Source organism: Hyaloscypha bicolor (assembly GCF_002865645.1).
Source record: "Hyaloscypha bicolor E unplaced genomic scaffold K444scaffold_124, whole genome shotgun sequence".
Lineage (NCBI taxonomy): Eukaryota > Fungi > Ascomycota > Leotiomycetes > Helotiales > Hyaloscyphaceae > Hyaloscypha > Hyaloscypha bicolor.
The window spans coordinates 504,787-522,111 of NW_020194626.1; the positions used below are offsets into that span (position 1 = coordinate 504,787).

The 17,325-nt window shown below is 49.9% G+C and overlaps 8 protein-coding genes across 8 annotated transcripts; 6 read left to right on the forward strand and 2 right to left on the reverse strand.

The window, feature by feature from the left end:
* Window positions 1–1,895: 1,895 nt before the first annotated feature.
* K444DRAFT_78185 (uncharacterized protein) lies at window positions 1,896–2,688 on the reverse strand. The gene has a single exon (XM_024888707.1). The coding sequence runs from the start codon at window positions 2,479–2,481 to the stop codon at window positions 2,026–2,028; it is 456 nt and encodes a 151-aa protein (XP_024732636.1). The 5' UTR covers window positions 2,482–2,688; the 3' UTR covers window positions 1,896–2,025.
* Window positions 2,126–3,247, forward strand: K444DRAFT_78213 (uncharacterized protein). The gene has a single exon (XM_024888708.1). It carries the CDS (start codon window positions 2,488–2,490, stop codon window positions 3,076–3,078), a length of 591 nt encoding a protein of 196 aa, XP_024732637.1. The 5' UTR covers window positions 2,126–2,487; the 3' UTR covers window positions 3,079–3,247.
* Window positions 3,248–3,417: 170 nt separating this feature from the next.
* Window positions 3,418–4,364, forward strand: K444DRAFT_633280 (TATA binding protein; the record flags this gene model as incomplete). Its single annotated transcript, XM_024883592.1, has 4 exons — window positions 3,418–3,683; window positions 3,741–3,828; window positions 3,883–4,297; window positions 4,348–4,364. 4 exons carry the CDS (start codon window positions 3,418–3,420, stop codon window positions 4,362–4,364), a joined length of 786 nt encoding a protein of 261 aa, XP_024732638.1.
* A 639-nt stretch (window positions 4,365–5,003) lies between these two features.
* K444DRAFT_633281 (FAD dependent oxidoreductase) lies at window positions 5,004–6,477 on the reverse strand (the record flags this gene model as incomplete). Its single annotated transcript, XM_024883593.1, has 2 exons — window positions 5,004–5,017; window positions 5,130–6,477. The coding sequence occupies 2 exons, from the start codon at window positions 6,475–6,477 to the stop codon at window positions 5,004–5,006; spliced, it is 1,362 nt and encodes a 453-aa protein (XP_024732639.1).
* A 603-nt stretch (window positions 6,478–7,080) lies between these two features.
* On the forward strand, window positions 7,081–8,100 carry K444DRAFT_666417 (acyl-CoA N-acyltransferase). The gene is made up of 2 exons (XM_024887185.1): window positions 7,081–7,544; window positions 7,591–8,100. Exons 1-2 carry the CDS (start codon window positions 7,118–7,120, stop codon window positions 7,848–7,850), a joined length of 687 nt encoding a protein of 228 aa, XP_024732640.1. The 5' UTR covers window positions 7,081–7,117; the 3' UTR covers window positions 7,851–8,100.
* Window positions 8,101–8,533: 433 nt separating this feature from the next.
* On the forward strand, window positions 8,534–11,002 carry K444DRAFT_633283 (uncharacterized protein; the record flags this gene model as incomplete). The annotated part of the gene is made up of 1 exon (XM_024883594.1): window positions 8,534–11,002. The coding sequence occupies one exon, from the start codon at window positions 8,534–8,536 to the stop codon at window positions 11,000–11,002; it is 2,469 nt and encodes an 822-aa protein (XP_024732641.1).
* A 1,840-nt stretch (window positions 11,003–12,842) lies between these two features.
* Window positions 12,843–15,071, forward strand: K444DRAFT_595730 (aldehyde dehydrogenase). The gene is made up of 8 exons (XM_024878403.1): window positions 12,843–13,189; window positions 13,241–13,328; window positions 13,383–13,770; window positions 13,816–14,044; window positions 14,094–14,217; window positions 14,265–14,674; window positions 14,721–14,814; window positions 14,866–15,071. Exons 1-8 carry the CDS (start codon window positions 13,166–13,168, stop codon window positions 15,000–15,002), a joined length of 1,494 nt encoding a protein of 497 aa, XP_024732642.1. The 5' UTR covers window positions 12,843–13,165; the 3' UTR covers window positions 15,003–15,071.
* A 196-nt stretch (window positions 15,072–15,267) lies between these two features.
* Window positions 15,268–16,994, forward strand: K444DRAFT_616804 (NAD(P)-binding protein). Its single transcript, XM_024880996.1, has 4 exons — window positions 15,268–15,882; window positions 15,935–16,328; window positions 16,385–16,611; window positions 16,692–16,994. The coding sequence occupies exons 1-4, from the start codon at window positions 15,480–15,482 to the stop codon at window positions 16,784–16,786; spliced, it is 1,119 nt and encodes a 372-aa protein (XP_024732643.1). The 5' UTR covers window positions 15,268–15,479; the 3' UTR covers window positions 16,787–16,994.
* Window positions 16,995–17,325: the final 331 nt, after the last annotated feature.

Sequence of the window (17,325 nt, forward strand, 5' to 3'; positions counted from 1 at the left end):
ACTCTTGGTTGTGCCATCGCGAAATGACCCCACAACTTGTTTGGCAGGTGACATCCCGTCCTTTGAAGAAGCGATATTCGTGGCATGGTATGGTGTGGGCTCACGGGATGGCTTGGCGTCGCAAGGCTTGCTGCAGACTTTGAACAGTTCCTGATGCCTTCGGGTTGACTCTTCCTGAACGTCTCCTCGTGTGTACCAGCTTTCCAAAGTCTCAGCCAACCCAGCACACTTCCACATTCACCAGTTATTCAATATTCAACTTTCTATTACGCCTCACTTCAGTATTTCAAAGATTCCCAGTACAATGAATTATTTCCTGTCCCTAAAACTTCCCCTGCAATGTCATCTGATCATCAGATGAAAACACTTTTCATCCTACATACGGAACAGGGAATATCTTTTGCACGTAGGTCATTCATCCCGAGACACTCCTTTGTATATAGTATTCACGGCATGGTACGTAAATAGTGTCTCATGGCGTGAAGGAAGCCTAAGTGCTCAATTCACCTAATCCCTTCCCCAAGGAGCGAGAGAATGGTATTTGATGAGACGGTAGCCTTGAGTCTTTTTGATTAGACAGGAATTCATTTTGAATCCGTCTTGTGCCCTCCACAGCAGGCCATGGATTCTATCACATTTGATGCCATGGAACGCATCTCATGGGATCCTCCTTTACAAGAAGAGAATTTAAATAGACCTCAGGCACGGGATTCCATGCCGTGAAAGTGCACGTCACGTGCAACAAAGATCTTGACGAGGACCGGCAATTGCAGTAGTAAAAGAGTTGTGCTTGATGGGAGTTTCTCTCACCTATTTTTGTAATGATATCCGACCAAAGAGGAGTTCGGCCTTTGATTTAGCAGAATGCTGAATTCTGAAAGGAGAACGACTGGAATGGACTCGAACCCCCAAGTCTTTCTTCAGATTAAAAAGACATTTTGAGTCATCTTGAAGTGCAGAGTTTTGATAGAAGGAATTTAGAGTAAAAGGCGCAATTAGGAAGGCTGAGGAACTATGGATGAGGCTGCGGCAAGGGGGACCGAATCCTGCCTTAGCCTGAATCCTAAGGATTCTCAGCCCTGGAAGTTAGGTTGCGTTCCAGCTCGGCATGTAACTAGCACACAAGCCAAGTTCCAGAAGCTTTTCTCGACTCTGCACACTTGTTTGCCTTGAAAATTCCGACTGGATCGTGAGGATGGCGTGAATACGAGGACAACCCCGGCATGCAAGATAGATATCGTATCGGGCAATGAGCTGAGACTACTCGGCGATTCAGTATCTAGTATTGCGTGGTTGGCATGCAACTATCACAACCCTAATGGATCAGGCTGCACAGATCCCATCCATCGTGTTCTTTCTGCGGTTGGCGTGACGATCCTCAATCCCTCGGTCCTGTGGTTCAGCCTCATCGGGTCCAGAAAACGGATTGACATGTGATGACGACAAGCGCTTCGACGCGGCCCAAACAACAGCAATGAGGGTCCCGTTTCGCGGAATGTCGCAAACTGAATCGCGTCACTGGTTTGAGGTTTATGGCAGAAGGCGGGGTGAGCAACTTCTGATTGATGAGATGAGGGGCAGGCGGCTCGGAAAATTGGTGAGCGAGGGCTGATAGGGGGGATGAAGAAGGCCAGATAAGGAAGATGAAGCTGACCGCAGCCCTTGGCGTTGCTCGGTGAGCAAGGGCAAGCAAGGGCCTCGATTATTGTCGCGACTCGCAACTCCACGATTCATGTTCTCGAAGACTCGAAGCCATCGCGCCATCGCGCCATCGCAACGGACTGATCGCCTTCGTGAATTTTCCTCGCGTTCCGCCTTTGTTCCTTTTTGTGGTCCTCGTCGCTTTGTGCTTTGTGCTTTTTCCCAGAAGGATCCGATCGATAACTGTGATTAATTGTGGCTTCCAGGCAGCCCTTTCGGCCCCTCACATAATTCTCGCACAAGAATATGTCGCGGCTGGGATGGCACACCCCTGTCTCGCACGCCGCCCGCAATTGGGCAGCACTGTGGTGACTCACTGTTCATCTATGCATTACCATACGCTGCGGAGCAATACGTTGTATGCAGCATCACATATCGCCTCAGCCTTCTCCTGAATGCGCTCGGTGTCGAACTGTCGCAGAGGTGTATCGCAAGCCTTGGGAGACAGAGGTCCGAAGTCCCTAATAAGGGATGAACGGGATCGAGAGACAAAGGACCTGGCAGCCTGGTGTCTTCGACGGTCGTTTTCGGGGAGCCCTTCTCGTGCCGGCTTTTGTCGGTCGGTCGGACTCTTTTTTTTTGGTGGTGTGTTTGGTGGGCTGTGCCACTGTGGCGACGCCACATCTGCGATGGATGATGAATGAGCGCAGCTCCGGCCGTGGAATCTAGAGGTTTACGCCAGCGGTTTCTTGGTTTCTTTCTTTCTTTCTTCGCGTCGTCGCATCCACATCGTGGCCGAGTCGAAGAAACATCGTGCGTTGAGGGGCGACATGGCGACATTGCGACATGGCGATAAGTGATGCGAAGAAGACTGGGAAGTTTGCTCACAGGTCAAAGCCCCCGAGCCTCGAGCCTCAAGGGTGCCCGTTCTTAACTTCTTATCAGGCAGGACCCGCCCGGGTTCTCCTTTTCCTTCACCCCCTGGTTGCGCGGCCTTGCACTGAAACCCCAGGGGCCCGCCAATGCGCTGCCGTGATTGGCCCAAACACCGTCGAAAGCGCGCTAAGAACGCTCTCTGGCTCCAAAGTTTACGCTAGTGCGGCCTTCGTTGCTGCCTGCGCGCCTCGCGAGGCAGCAAATTCCTTATATATATACAGCCGCCCGCCCCTTCCAATTTCGAACCCTTTTTGCGACATCCGGGTTAGTCATCATAACCAACAAAACCCACAACTTCTTCCATTTCCCTCCTCCACTCCGTCTTCACCGTCTCCGCCGCAACAGCGCACAGATCATAGTGCCCTGTTCAATACATTCATTGATCCAGGTGAACTGCGCGACCAAGATTCGGTCGGCTTGGAGTGTCTTTGTGCCTTTGCGATCGCGATCCGGTTCGCCTTCAGCTTCGTCGCAAAAGAGTCATCGGAGGTCCCACAATAGCGTTTCTATTACAATACATAATACTGTCCCCGTCGTTGTCGGTCGCGATCAATAGATCGGATCCGCGTCGCTTTTCTTCTCTCGTCGAGCAGCGGCTACTGTAGGGGAGACATTGAGTTGTTCTTCTCCCGCAAACGGTACGACCTCATCCTCTCTCGACCCAGCGAACAAAGCCCGCAACCCTTTGACACTCTTCCACCTCCTCATACTTCGACTTCGAGTCGCGATCAAAAGCTTCCTCGATTGTCATCCTCAAGATATCCATCTGACATCAGTCCTCCCATAGACCTGCTCTCTACTCGCGATCTACTCTCACAAGAAGCGCATAACTTCTTCAAGATGGATCAAATACAAACCCACCCGTCCAACGCCGCCCAGGCAAAGACCTTCATCGCTCCCGGCTCCCTTTCATTCCCAGGTGGCGCTGGCGAACTGACTCCTCCATCGTCCGAGGCTGATAAGCAAAATGGTCAGAGGAACGGGCAGATGAATGGAGGTCAACAGCAGGGTGCTCAAGGCCAGAACGGCAATGGGGTGACTCCCGCGACACCTGCTGCAACACCTGGTGCTACGCAGGGCGTGAGTGGTATTGTTCCGACCTTGCAGTATGTATACCCCTTCCGCCTCAGTCTTGATACATGAGGCTTATCTTGCATGTAAAGAAACATCGTTGCCACGGTCAATCTCGATTGCCGCTTGGATCTCAAGACGATCGCCCTGCATGCGAGGAACGCTGAATATAACCCAAAGGTACTTGCTGACTCTAGGCTTCAACTTCTCCTTTGTTCTTGCTAACCTTCCCAGCGTTTTGCGGCTGTCATCATGCGTATTCGTGAACCTAAGACGACTGCTTTAATCTTCGCCTCAGGCAAGATGGTCGTGACCGGCGCAAAGTCAGAGGACGATTCGAAGCTTGCATCACGAAAGTATGCTCGCATCATTCAAAAGCTCGGCTTCAACGCAAAGTTCACGGACTTCAAGATCCAGAACATCGTCGGCTCCTGTGACATCAAGTTCCCTATCCGTTTGGAGGGTCTTGCATCACGCCATCACAATTTCAGCTCTTACGAGCCTGAGTTGTTCCCTGGTCTCATCTACCGTATGATCAAGCCTAAGATTGTGCTCCTGATCTTCGTTAGCGGTAAGATTGTCTTGACTGGCGCAAAGGTTAGAGAGGAGATTTACCAGGCCTTTGAAATGATCTACCCGGTGCTCCAAGGTATGCTGTACCAGTCTAGTCTGCTTGTCCTTATACTAACACCTTTCAAGACTTCAAGAAAGTCTGATCTTGTTACCAAGGTCTGCATTAGCGGTCGATCATTCAACCCACCCACACCGCGATGTACCAACATCTCCACACCCAACTTGTACAAGTATTGTCGATTACGATTTCACGAACCCTTTCAAAAGCTTTGGCACTTGGTTGGCGCATCCCCAGAACCGACTTGACACCTCATCACGTCTTGCGGTAGCCACCATCTGCCCTCGTTGTCTCTGCATTGCATCGGCGTACACGGAAGAGTCGAAGACGGCTCACATTTGGTCTTTAGCATGCTTGTCTTTTTCCACCCAAGAACATAGATTGCACACCCATTCGATCGATGGCATGTGCGCAGGTCGAAGATGCCGTCCCTAATTGACTTCGGACTGATCGCAGAGTTAATTTGCTCGTTGGTCACAAACACATTTCTTCTGAACGCTTCCAGGTGGGGGAAGAGCTTCAGGGGATACCAGGCGGAATTTTCATAGGCAGTACGGACAAACGGTTGATCGTCTTACTGGCCTCTCTTTATTGTGTCGTGGTGGCAGGTCGGTGCCTTGATTTGCAGACTGGTCTGTTTAGTAGTGGATGGATATCTGCGAACGGAGGCTCAGGACATGCACAGGCTGTCACGGAATTTGCTCTTTCATACAGATAGACTAATTCAAGCACGATAGACTATGTCTTCTTCTATATTCTGTGTTGTGATTGTAACTTGGTCGTTCCTCACAACTTGTGAGTGCCATTCTAATCTCCAAGCCTGATATCCGTCTCCTTATTTACAACTTACTCCCCTTCCTCAACTCCTCATCAAGCACCATCCCCGGTCTACCGCCCCGTGACCCATCCTCCGTAACAACCTTGTCAACCTTCTCCTCCCGCCACTTCCACTTCCCCCTCAGCTCCCTTTCCACGCCCTCCCACCCCCCATGTTTCCCTTCTACAACATCCACAATCCTCTCCCCAATAACCGGCAAAAACTTATATCCGTGCCCAGAGCCTCCCGTCGCTAAAAACAACCCCTCGTGTTCGGGGTGATAGTCAATTAAGAAGTCTCCGGAGGGCGTGTCGGTGTACCAACAGATCTTACTCTTGCTAAACTTCCTCTCGCCCAACTCAGGGATCATCTCCCGTAGCGCTTGACGGCAGGCGAGTTCGCCTTCGCGCGGGACCCAGAGCTGCTTATCATCCAGAGCGGTTCTCGGGACACTGACTTCGATCCTCTCTCCCGAAGAGGATGGGGACGGGGACGGGGACGGGTGAGGAATTGAAACCGGATTGGCGTATCCGTAGCTGTGGCGAGCTATCTTTAAGACGCGGTTCTTGGGAGGGATGATGAACATCCCCGTACTCATGTTAAGCAAAACCGGCATTTTCCCTAGGCGTTCCTGCTCCTGCTCTGTTAAGTCGAGGTAGCAAAGAACCTGTCCTGTAGCCGTAGCGCGGCCGCGGAGGTCGATGAGTTTCCCTGTCCAAGCGCCTGTTGCGACGATGGTGAACTCTGCTTTTAGGGTGGAGCCGTCTTTGAGAGTGGCGCCGAGGACCTTGTTCCCGTTTTTAAGAAGGGAAGTTGCTTCGCCGACGACAAAGGAGATGCGGTTTGTAGCTTCAGCGCGTCGACGCATCCACTTCATTCCCTCTTCTGCGTCTGCCCACCCAGAGGACGTGTTGACGTATCCCCAATCTCCTGAGCCCCCACCGGTCCCAACAGCTTCGTCGATCTCTTTCCGATTCTTCAATTCCCGTATTGTACCCTCCCCTTCCTGCCCTGAGATCTTTCTCACGTTTTCGAGACTTTCTTGCACGTATCTCTCTCCTTGTCGCCCCTTGTCTGCTACGAGCACCAACCCGCATTCTGAATATCGTCCTTCTCCTCCGAGCTCAGAAGGGCCTTGTTGGCGCCAGAGGGATTGCGCGGAGGCAGCGAGAGAGGCGTAGGAAGGGTCGCTATAGTCGGCACGGATTATCCGTGAGGTGTCGATGGAGGAACCGTCTGGTGAGGGGAAGGGACTGCGGTCTAAGAGTGTTATGCGGGTGTTGGTGAAACAGGGGCGAGCTGTGAGGGCGAGGGCAGTGGAGAGGCCGAAGGCGCCGGAGCCGAGGATGAGAATTGATGTGGGATGGGAGGGGGGAGACATTGGGCTATTAATGGGGTGTAGATTTGGGGGAAAGGGGTAGTAGGGTGGGGGGGAAGTAAGGAGAGGAATTAGGGATGAATACTTTGGGGAGGGAGAGAGATTAGAGGAGATAAAGAGAATATATAGAAGAAGTACTAACAGGAAATGGATTGAAGAGAATGAACTAACACTGTACCTGAGAGTGGGGGTGATCAGTGTTGTGCTGGTGTACATGTTAAGTGGGGTTGTCGTTGAGAAGGCGTTCTGGTCTGTGCTCAAGCCTGACCAGTGGGCTGGGGCGAGATTGAGGCCGATGACGAGCTCTTCCCCTTACATCCCTTTTAAAAGAAAGAGGGATGTCCTTAGGTTTCGTAGGATAATGTCAAAGTACACTTCAAAGTTAAGCTAAATTCTGACGGTAACCCAAAGTACTTCAGGGGCACAACATCTCAGTCAGGAAAATGCTCCAAAGTCTCCGAAACGGTCTAACTCTCCCGAACCAATAGAATAATTGGATTGCCTCCAGGAACTACAAGTTCAGAATTTCTGCCTTGTCGCTGCTGACTGTATCTGAAATATAAGAGGATCGAAATTTCCATCATGGCTTCAGACTATTGTCGACGTATCGAAATCCCCGGTTTTCGCTACTGCTTTAGACAAGATGGAAGTCACTCTCAGCCCCGCCGATGCCACAGATCTCCCCATTCTTGCAGAGATAAATCGACTTGTATATATGCGAGAGGCAATCTCCATGATCGCCTTCAAAAATTGGCCGGCTGAAACGAACATGTTCAACTTTTTCCAGTCAAGGATAAAGCAGCTTATGGAAACTCCCAATGCGCATATTTTCAAGGCGACTAGCAAAACGGGGGAGATCGTAGGGTTTATATCTTGCACTCTTGCACATGAGAAGGATGGTGTGGAAGCTGGTGTGGAAGCTGGCGTGAAAGCACCTGCTCCTGATCCCAATGGTCCGACTTCGAAAGCCATGGGACAGATGGAAGATATTTTCAATATGGAGTTCATCAAGGGCTGGGCCCCTGTGATGGAGTCTATGAAAGACCTCATAAACGGTATGAAACATTATTGTGAGCCTTCCAGACTGGGTGTTATCTACTTTTCTGATCAGTTTAGACTTGTCGACTTTTGTGGTGACACCAGAATATCAAGGCAAAGGCATTGGATCGAAGCTACTGAGACGCTGCCTTGAGATTGCTGATAAAGATGGCTTGCCAACTTGGCTGAGTGCTTTACCTGGCTCTCATAATCTGTATCTCAGGTTCGGCTTTGTGGATGTAGAGCACAAAGATGTTGATCTCAACAAGTGGGATCATCATAGATTCAGGGGATTCGGTATATATCGACAACATTCCATGATGCGGCAACCAAAATAGTGACAGGAAGGTCCTGAGGTTGCTGGGATGGCTAGTGAGCATTGTACGTACAGACTTGACTCTGAGTGTTGCCTACTGTATTCGAGGGAACAACAAGAAAGCATATGTAGTCAGCAACTCCTAGCCAACAAGGACAACCGGTTGAATGCACTGGGAAGCCTGAAGGCCCCTCTTGCAACTGCGCAGCTTGTCTTGTCCTTTTCTACTGCTGCTTCTTACCTTCGAGCCTACTTGACTCTTGAAGGATTGCAAGCATCGAAGGTGCTCCAAACTACACCAAATGATAACCCAAGAAAAGATGCAGCGTCATCATGAAGTAAATAAACCATATTCAGAACCAGAAAGTCCATTCGGTCGACCTGGATGGCCCTGAATCCGCTGGGACGCTACGCTATCCAATGAGAGGCAGCCGGAGAGAAGACTTGCAGTTTGAATCTGGAATGATACTCCAATAGATAGGTGTAAACATATCGCCCGTTTTCAGCTCAAATGGGAAATGCAGATGATGAAAAAGGTGGTTGGTTGAGGCGGGATGAAGCGGAATTGAAGCCGAGAAGAAATCCAATCGCGACGACACGACATCCAGTTCGCAACTTCCAGCACCGCACAACGCCATTCCCTCCACCAACTAATTCCGTTTTCCAACCCCCCAACGACCTGCGAGAATGTGAAGATCTAGCAACATGTCTGACAGAAAAATCGCCGAGTTCCCTGACGTCGAAAACAAGCTCCAAGCACCTACCAAAAAATCCCAATTCGAGCGCCAGAAAGCGGAGGCAGAAGCCAAGCGTCTGCGAGAAGAGGCAGAGACCAAGGCTGTCTATGAGGACTTTATAAAGAGTTTCGATGATGATGAGGATGAAGAACCACCTTCCGCAGGGTTTGGAAGGGATGATGGAGGCAGCAAGTTTGGTGGGTTCGGCGGCGCGCCGCCCAGGCGACAATATGGCAGTGGACAAGGACTCGGTGTCCCAACTGGTCCTGCATCTGGAAGAGGCTTTGGGGGAGGCTTTGGTGGTGCGCAGGATAGAGATAGGGATAGAGGGCGATTTGGTAGTGGGCCGGGGAGTTTAGGACCGCCTCCTCCAAGTTTGGCAAAGAAGAGGACATACGATGGGTTTCAGCAGAGAGACAGGAGGGAGGACAGAGGTTTATTGGCTTTCGATGATTATGAGCCAGAAGAGATGGCACTAAAGCGGACGCTGAACCATGATGATGACGAATATGAGAGGGGTCAAGGGAAAGAGGAAGAGAGAGCGGCTCCCAAGCCGACATTGCGACTTGCTTCATTGCCACCCGGCACCTCACCTGCTGGTATCAAGGCACTGTTGCCGTCGAATTTGGCAGTTGATGCTATCAGGATATTGCCACCTTCTGGGCCAGGCGTGTATTCCGAGAGGAAATCTATGTCTGCGATTGTCACTCTGGCGAAGGACACACCTGCGAATGAAATTGACGCAGCAGTCAACGGATTGCAGCACAAATATTTGGGATATGGATACTATCTCAATCTTCACCGTCACCTTTCCTCGGCAGCTATATCGAGCTCTGCCAGTGTGCCGACACTGGGAAGCTCAATGCTACAGCACCCTTTCGGCGCAAAGCCGGTAGATGTTGCAGGAGCTGGCCGAGGACATGCCCCCCCTACTCACCAGCGAGGCTTCGCACCACCATCTTCATATGCTCCTTCAGGTCCAGGGCAGATGAGGCAAAGTGGGCCATTACTCCATGTTCCCGTTCAGCCGCCGAGAGATATCAAGGAACTGAAGCTTATTCACAAAGTCATTGAATCACTTCTTACACACGGCCCTGAGTTCGAGGCTCTTCTTATGAGTCGGCCAGACGTTCAGCGTGAAGAGAAGTGGGCATGGCTATGGGATCCAAGAAGTACAGGTGGTGTCTGGTATCGTTGGCGCTTATGGGAGGTGCTGACAGGCTCACAAACACGTCGAGGGCAGGGCAAGTACTTGCCACTCTTTGAGGGATCCTCAGCATGGAAGTCGCCAGATCAGCCATTAACGTTCGAGTATACTACTCGACTTGATGAATTCGTTTCAGATTCGGAATACAATTCTTCAGACGAAGATGACTCTGGAGATGAGGGAGCAAGACGACAACATCTCGGAGGGGCAGCGCTTCTGGATCCAAATGCATTGGCAGACGATGGAAAAGCCTATCTCAATCCGCTCGAGAAGGCGAAATTAACGCATCTCCTAGCTCGGCTCCCTACCACAACAGGAAAGCTGCGTAAAGGCGACGTGGCTCGCGTCACAGCGTTTGCAATCTCCCATGCTGGACGAGGTGCAGATGAAGTTGTGGCCATGATACTTTCGAATATTGAGAAGCCATTCGCGTACAGTTCTGCCAACCCTGACCGCAAGAAAGAAAATAACACCAGCGGAGACGATGGTCCCGCTGAGGATGAAGGAGAATCTGATACAAGCGCTGCGAGCTTAATAGGCGTCTTCTTAATCAGCGATATCTTATCGTCTTCCTCTACCAGTGGAGTGAGACATGCCTGGCGCTACAGACAACTCTTCGAAGCCGCATTGAAACAAAGACACGTTTTCGAGGGCCTCGGTAGAATGGAACGAAAGATGAACTGGGGGAAACTAAGAGCCGAGAAGTGGAAGAGAAGCGTCGGTAATATCTTGAGTCTGTGGGAAGGGTGGTGTGTCTTCCCACAGGAAAGCCAGGAATGGTTTGTAAACGTCTTCAACAACCCACCCTTGACGGCTAAAGAGGAGATTGATCTGAAGAGGAGAGAAGCGGAAGAACAGGCAGAGAAGGGGAAGAGTCGCTGGAAGACCGTCGAGGTTGCTTCGAAGGAGCACGTTGAGAATACTGCGGAAGTTGAGGAAGAGGGTGTGGACGGCGAGCCAATGGCGGAAGATGCAGATGTTGATGGAGAGCCTATGGCTGAGGATGAGGATGTGGATGGTGAGCCGATGGAAGAGGATTTCGATGGAGAGCCTATGGATGAGGATAATGAGGCTTCGGCACCTCCAGCTCCTGCATCGCCTGAACCACCACCTAAGGAGGAAGTCAAACCTGCGCCTGTAGTGAAAGCAGATACTGCGCCGGTCGGGCAGATCCGAAGACGGCCGAGAGCCGTGGACATGTTTGCCGATTCTGATGATGAGGATACTTAAATACTTCAAAATTAATATCAGCAAGGATTTTGAAGAACATCCTCTGCTTTATCTATGTTCAAATTACTCTACGCTCCTTTTTTCCAGTAAAAGGCAAAGTCCACTCCAGCAGCCATTCTCGGGATGGCACCAAACACCTCGATACGCAGCACGGAATGACATGTTCTCGCCGCATCAAACAGTGGAAATGGGAAGGAATAAACCTTGAGAAAGAACAACAAGCTTGACGAAGAATTTCATTTCGTCATAGTAAGACTTCTAAATATCGAATGAAGGCGGGACGGGACATTCAAGCTGTTCGCACTGTCCGAGCGGCGATTTTCAAGCACTCACTAAAATTTCAGTCACTACTGGACTTTCAGAATTCCCTCAGTGTTTTAAGAATGAATTTTATACACCGAAACAATTTAAATATATCCCCTCGGTCGATCTTGAAGCCGCATTCGTCTTTTTCTCCAAGCAGCCCGACCTCAAGCCTTCACCTCAACACCGACCACTTTATAATTTGTCGATATCCTAAACAGTAGCTATTTAGTTCTTTGATGCTTTGGCTGCCTTGGCGACTTTGGCTGCGATTTGAGCTTCTGTTGAATGAATGATTAGTATTTGTTCTTGGGTTTGGGGATGGGAGGGAAGCTTGCCCGTGTGGTGGCGGGCTGTCCGATCACGGGCTGCTGCTGCTGCTTTTGCTTTCTTGACCTATTTAAGAAGTTAGTTTTGTTCATCGTGGAGTTTTCATGACTGCTTACCGCAATTTGTGCTTCTAACAAAGGGCGTTAGCATTGGCCAGGCTTTGGAGCTGCGATCAGGGAAGCGTACCAGAGTGGTGGCGGGCTATCAGCTCCGGTAGATCATGAGTGGCAGCAGCCTTTGCTTCTTTGCTTCTAGGGAGATTGGTCTTGATTGATGTAAACTCCATTGCAAGCGACTCACGGAAATCTGGGCCTCTTTTGCAGGATTCATCAGTATTTGTTTGATTCATGAAGTGTGAGATGGAGACTAACCGGTGTGGTGGCGAGCTTCGAGGAGATCATCATCTTGGACCATCAGAGACGCAAGGTTGGCATTCCCTCCCTTGGAAAGCTCGGTATTGGCTTGAAACTATGGGATTAAGGGCGAGTAACGGAAGACTCACGACATATCTTCACTCCAATCCAGATCCGCCACGGGCGTCAAAAGCAGCAAAAGAGGGGTGGCCAAAAGGGCCAGGGCCATGAGCATAGTGCTAGAGGTACACATTTTGAAAGTAAAAGTTGGTACTGACCAGCAGCTAAAGGCCACACGGGGGAGAAATAAGAGAACAAAGACTCGAAGCCAGAGTTGATTGGTGAGAATAGATGGCGAGAGGAGAGTTGTGGTGTGAGCAAGAATGAGATCTTTTATACTCGGCTGTTAAACTTTAACCAAGCTTTTCCAGAAGTAGGATCTCCTGTCTCAAGTGAAGCAATAAAATACCAAGCATTTTCCGCGGGGCTTGGGGCAACTGACGGAGATTCAAACTTGCATTAACTTCCTCCGAGCACACAAAATTAGGACTCAGTATGTGAAGAATCTGGAGATAGAAGCCATCGGGTACAAAGGTACCTCGCTGTGGAGCATACATGAGCACTCCGAGGAAAGGGATGGAATAGGGCTTGGGCAACAAAACATTCGTGCCCTAACCTGAACCGCAGACCAAGACATGAATCAGATGAGTCGGGTATCAATCGATGTCTGAGTCCACGAAACGATGCTAAGCTGGCAAGATAGATAAGATAGCACTCCAGGGTACGTTGCCGAAGATCAATGCCGGATCGGGTGGTCTCCGAACTTCTCTGTCAAGCTGTGCAGTCAACTTCCACCGAAAAGGGGCACAATCACGTGTCACCGTCTTCAGATTGGAGGACTTGATTTGCAAGCTTCGATTCGAGATCATAGGAGAAATGAGTACGACTTAATCCGACCAACGGCCAAGATATAAGATCTTGCCAGCCTTGTGAGGTCATCTATCACGAGTAATTTCTCAGCATCCTCTGGAGCGTTGGTGCCTACCCCGCGCCAAAGTTACCCCACCCCACTCGCCCGAGTTACACCCGATGGCGACCCTTTCGACATCATATAATAATCCAACTCCATCACAAAGACGAACTTCTCAGTTCAAACTATTGAACAGAAGATATCAACATGGTACCTAAACTACCATTTGAAGTGAGCTCGCGAATTCTTAACCCAAAGGGACCCCCCACTGACAGAACACAGGTCAAGAACCCTTCTCTCTTCAAGGACAAGTCACTTGTTGGTGGTGAATGGGTTGAAGCTGGATCCGGGAAGAGATTCGATGTCATTGGTAAGACGACCTTAATCTCAATCTCGGTGCAAATCCTCATTCTTCTTTCTCTAGACCCGGGATCGGATAAAGTTTGGGCCTCAGCTCCAGACAACGCAGCCGAAGATGTCGACGCGGCAGTCAACGCAGCTCACCAGGCTTTCCAGACTTACAAAAAGGTCAACCCACGAACCAGAGCCCAATGGCTCTTGAAGTGGGATGCTCTGATCCGTGAGAACAGAGATGATATTGCTCATATTGTCACTTATGAGACTGGCAAGCCTCTTGCTGAGTCCCAGGGAGAATTGGACTACGCTCTTGGATTTACTTGGTGGTTTGCCGGCGAGGCGGAGAGGATCACAGGAACGATCCAGACCCCTTCCGCTCCAGGAAGAAGAGTCTTCACTGTGAAGCAGCCCATTGGTGTCGCTGCAGCTCTTGTGCCGTGGAACTTCCCCATCGCGTGAGTGGATTCAAATATCATAAGAGATTTAGCTGACAAGGGCAGTATGATTTTACGAAAAGCTGGAGCCGCTCTTGCCGCTGGTTGCACCATGATTGTGAAACCATCTCCTGAGACTCCACTTTCCGTCCTGGCTTTGGCAGAGCTCGCTATGCAGGCCGGATTTCCAAAGGGAGTTTTCAGCGTCCTAACAACAAGTCTTGAAAACACTCCACCTTTGAGTGAAACTCTTTGCCGCCATCCATTGATCAAGAAAGTTACATTTACTGGATCTGTTTGTCTACTTTTCTTATCTCACTGAGTACAAAACTGACATTGTCTAGACTCGTGTTGGCAAGTTAGTCGCAAAGTTGTGCTCAGATGGCTTGAAGAAGGTCACGCTTGAACTCGGAGGAAATTGCCCCTTCTTGATCTTCGACGATGCAGACCTGAATCAAGCAGCCGATGGCAAGTGCTCCGCAATGCCCCTGAAAACTCAGCTAACAAAAATGTAGCACTAATGGCTCTTAAATGGCGACACGCCGGTCAGGCTTGTATTACAGCCAACCGTGTTTATGTTCAAAAAGGAGTCTACGATAAGTTTGCCGAAATCTTGACACAGAAGACCTCGAAATTGGTTGTTGGTCATGGTGCTGAGAAGGGAACTACCATGGGGCCAGTGACTACACCACGAAGTCTTGATAAAGCTCTCAACCAGGTTGAAGATGCTAAGAAGTACGGTGGTCAAGTCATCCTTGGTGGTGGGAAGATCATTGGCAAGACTGGATACTTCTTCGAGCCAACAATTATCTTGGGAGCCAAGAAGGAGATGTTGATCACATCGGAGGAGACTTTTGCCCCTGTCTTGGCACTCTACTCGTTTGACACCGAGGAGGAAGCTGTAACAGCTGCTAATAACACCAGCGTGAGTATCTCTGCCTCTCATTTGAGATTTAACTAATGTAATGTAGATGGGATTGGCTTCATACTACTTTACTAAAAACATCGACCGAACCTGGAGGCTTTTGGAAAACCTCGAGGCCGGAATGATCGGTATGAATACTGGTAAGTATTTGAACGCCGAACTTTAAAAGACACCAAAACTAATTAACATAGGCAATGCCTCCGCCGCCGAATCGCCATTCGGAGGTATCAAAGAATCAGGTTATGGAAAGGAGTCTGGAAAAGATGTTGCCATCAACGAGTATCTGATCACGAAGACTGGTACTTTGACACTTGATGGCCATTTCTAACTGCTAGTATCTAAGTACATGAACGAATAATCGCTTCCCTCACAAAAAGAAAATACCTTCAATTCTTGCATCCATTCACCTGTCTTCTGAATGACGTACAGCCAACACTACCGACCTCGGGAAACCGAAACAAATATCTGACGCCGCACGCCGACCTACATTAAATTTAGAATCAACCCGTAAAAGCAACACCTTCTTGCGAACCTCGGCATTAATAAGCCAGGCTCCCTTGCAAACAAGATGAGCAAACCTCCCACAATACTACGATACGATTGGGCTAGATGAACGGCCCGTTTCCCCGCATCTCCGCTTTAAATGATCCTCGGCAGGCAAGAACCCCACGGCGAGTAGTTAGTCCGCATCCGCTCAGGTTTGCTTTGCTGATCTGCTGTTAATCACAAAAGGTTTCATAATTAAATACTTGGCATGTGTCTTCGATTTCGATTTCTTCCTCTTGTCAACCGTTAATCAAATAATATGTCTGCATCGAAGATAAGCCCCTTATCAACCCTCTCGGCGCCCCTCCGCCTCGCGCTCTTTGACGCCCGCGTTACGGCCCCCCTCCTCGTCGCTCTTCTCTACTACCCCGAGAAACTTCGAGAGCTCTTGCCCGAGAGAGTACATCCTCTCATCACCTCACGAGCCGTAATCCGCACTCTCTCCATTCTCCTCGGACTGAGTATCCTGCGAGGTGTGAATGGGAAGCTGAGTCAATGGAGCGCGAATAACTGGAAGAAAGATGCGAAGTTCGTGAAGAGTCAGGAGCTGATTCTGATTTCGGGGGGTACCAGTGGGATTGGGAAGTTGATGGCTGAGGACTTTGCGAGGAGAGGGGTGAAAGTTGTTATCTTGGATTTGAATCCGCCGAAGGCTGCTTTGCGTAAGTTCTCCCTTTTCTCTAGTTGAAGGGAGTGCTGATAATGTGAATGAAGCATCGGGGATACATTTCTACCAATGCGATGTCACGAGCTCGGAGAGAATTGCGGCGACTGCAGCTCAGATCCGCAGGGAACATGGTCATCCAACTGTCTTGATCAACAATGCTGGGATTGGTACCGGGCTTCCTATCCTCGACAGCACGGAGCAGATTATCCAGAAGACGTTCGAGGTCAACACTATCTCGCATTTCTGGATGGTGAGGGAGTTCCTCCCGGCGATGATCAAGAGGAACCATGGTCATGTGGTGACTATTGCGAGTATGGCGTCGTTTATGTGCGCTTCAAATATCGTGGACTATGGTTGCACGAAAGCGAGTGCGCTGGCTTTCCATGAGGGCTTGCATCAGGAATTGAGGGCGAGATATAATGCCCCGAATGTCCGGACAACGTGAGTTCCTCCTAGACTATCGAGAAACGGAAAGCACCTGCTAACAATAAGTGTAGGGTTGTCAATCCAACTTGGATTCGCACCCCGCTGATTGAACCTCTGACTTCGCATCCGAAGTTCACCGACAAGGTCCTGGAGCCCGAGGATGTATCGACGGCTGTTGTGGATCAAGTCTTGTCTGGCAGAGGTGGCCAACTGGTGTTGCCTACGAGTATGAGTCTCCTTTCGGGCATTCGGGGATGGCCGACTTGGCTCTCGATCGGGTTGAGGAACAAAGTCTCCGGTGAGCTCATCCTTTCTCTTGCATTTTGACTTTCCTTGCTTGTGGCGTGTGTAGAATGACCACTAACAATCGAACTTTAGATGTGGCTAAAGGCTTGGACGGCATTGACGTCGAGGCTGCGAAGAGAGATGACAGGGATCCGGAGAGGTGGGCAAATTTCAGGAAGCAGACATGAAGCATGAACAGATCAGAGAGCAAATTTTTATGTAGAAAACTCTTTCTGCGCTTGAAGACTCGTCATTTGATGGAGTCTGATGTATGAGGGAGGGGTGATGCTGCAACATCGTTGGGGAAACAAGAATTAATATGGACTTTCATCGAGGTTGCTCCATGTGTAGGACAATCCGGATGCTTCCGATTCCGAAATAGAATTTGACTTTTGGTATGCTTTGAGTGTTCTCACCCTTCTAACTTTGGAAAGCATGTGAGTTCTCATGATAAGTTGATGTCCTTGTGAAAACCTTCACAGAGTTGTCGTTTTGTCTGCAACATCCTTGTCCATACAGAGCAAGCCCAGCCCGACTGCCGGAATGTCTTCCGAGTCCCGGAATGTGGAGCCATGCGCAGCTGAAAACTTCGCTCCTTCTGGCCACCACTCACTTCACATGTAAAAAACACCCCCTCGCCGATCCACTCGGGATCCCCATCGCTGTATTCATAAATCCCACGGGCGGGTAGAGTGCCTCAACGTCCTGCACGGATGTTTGCATCTGT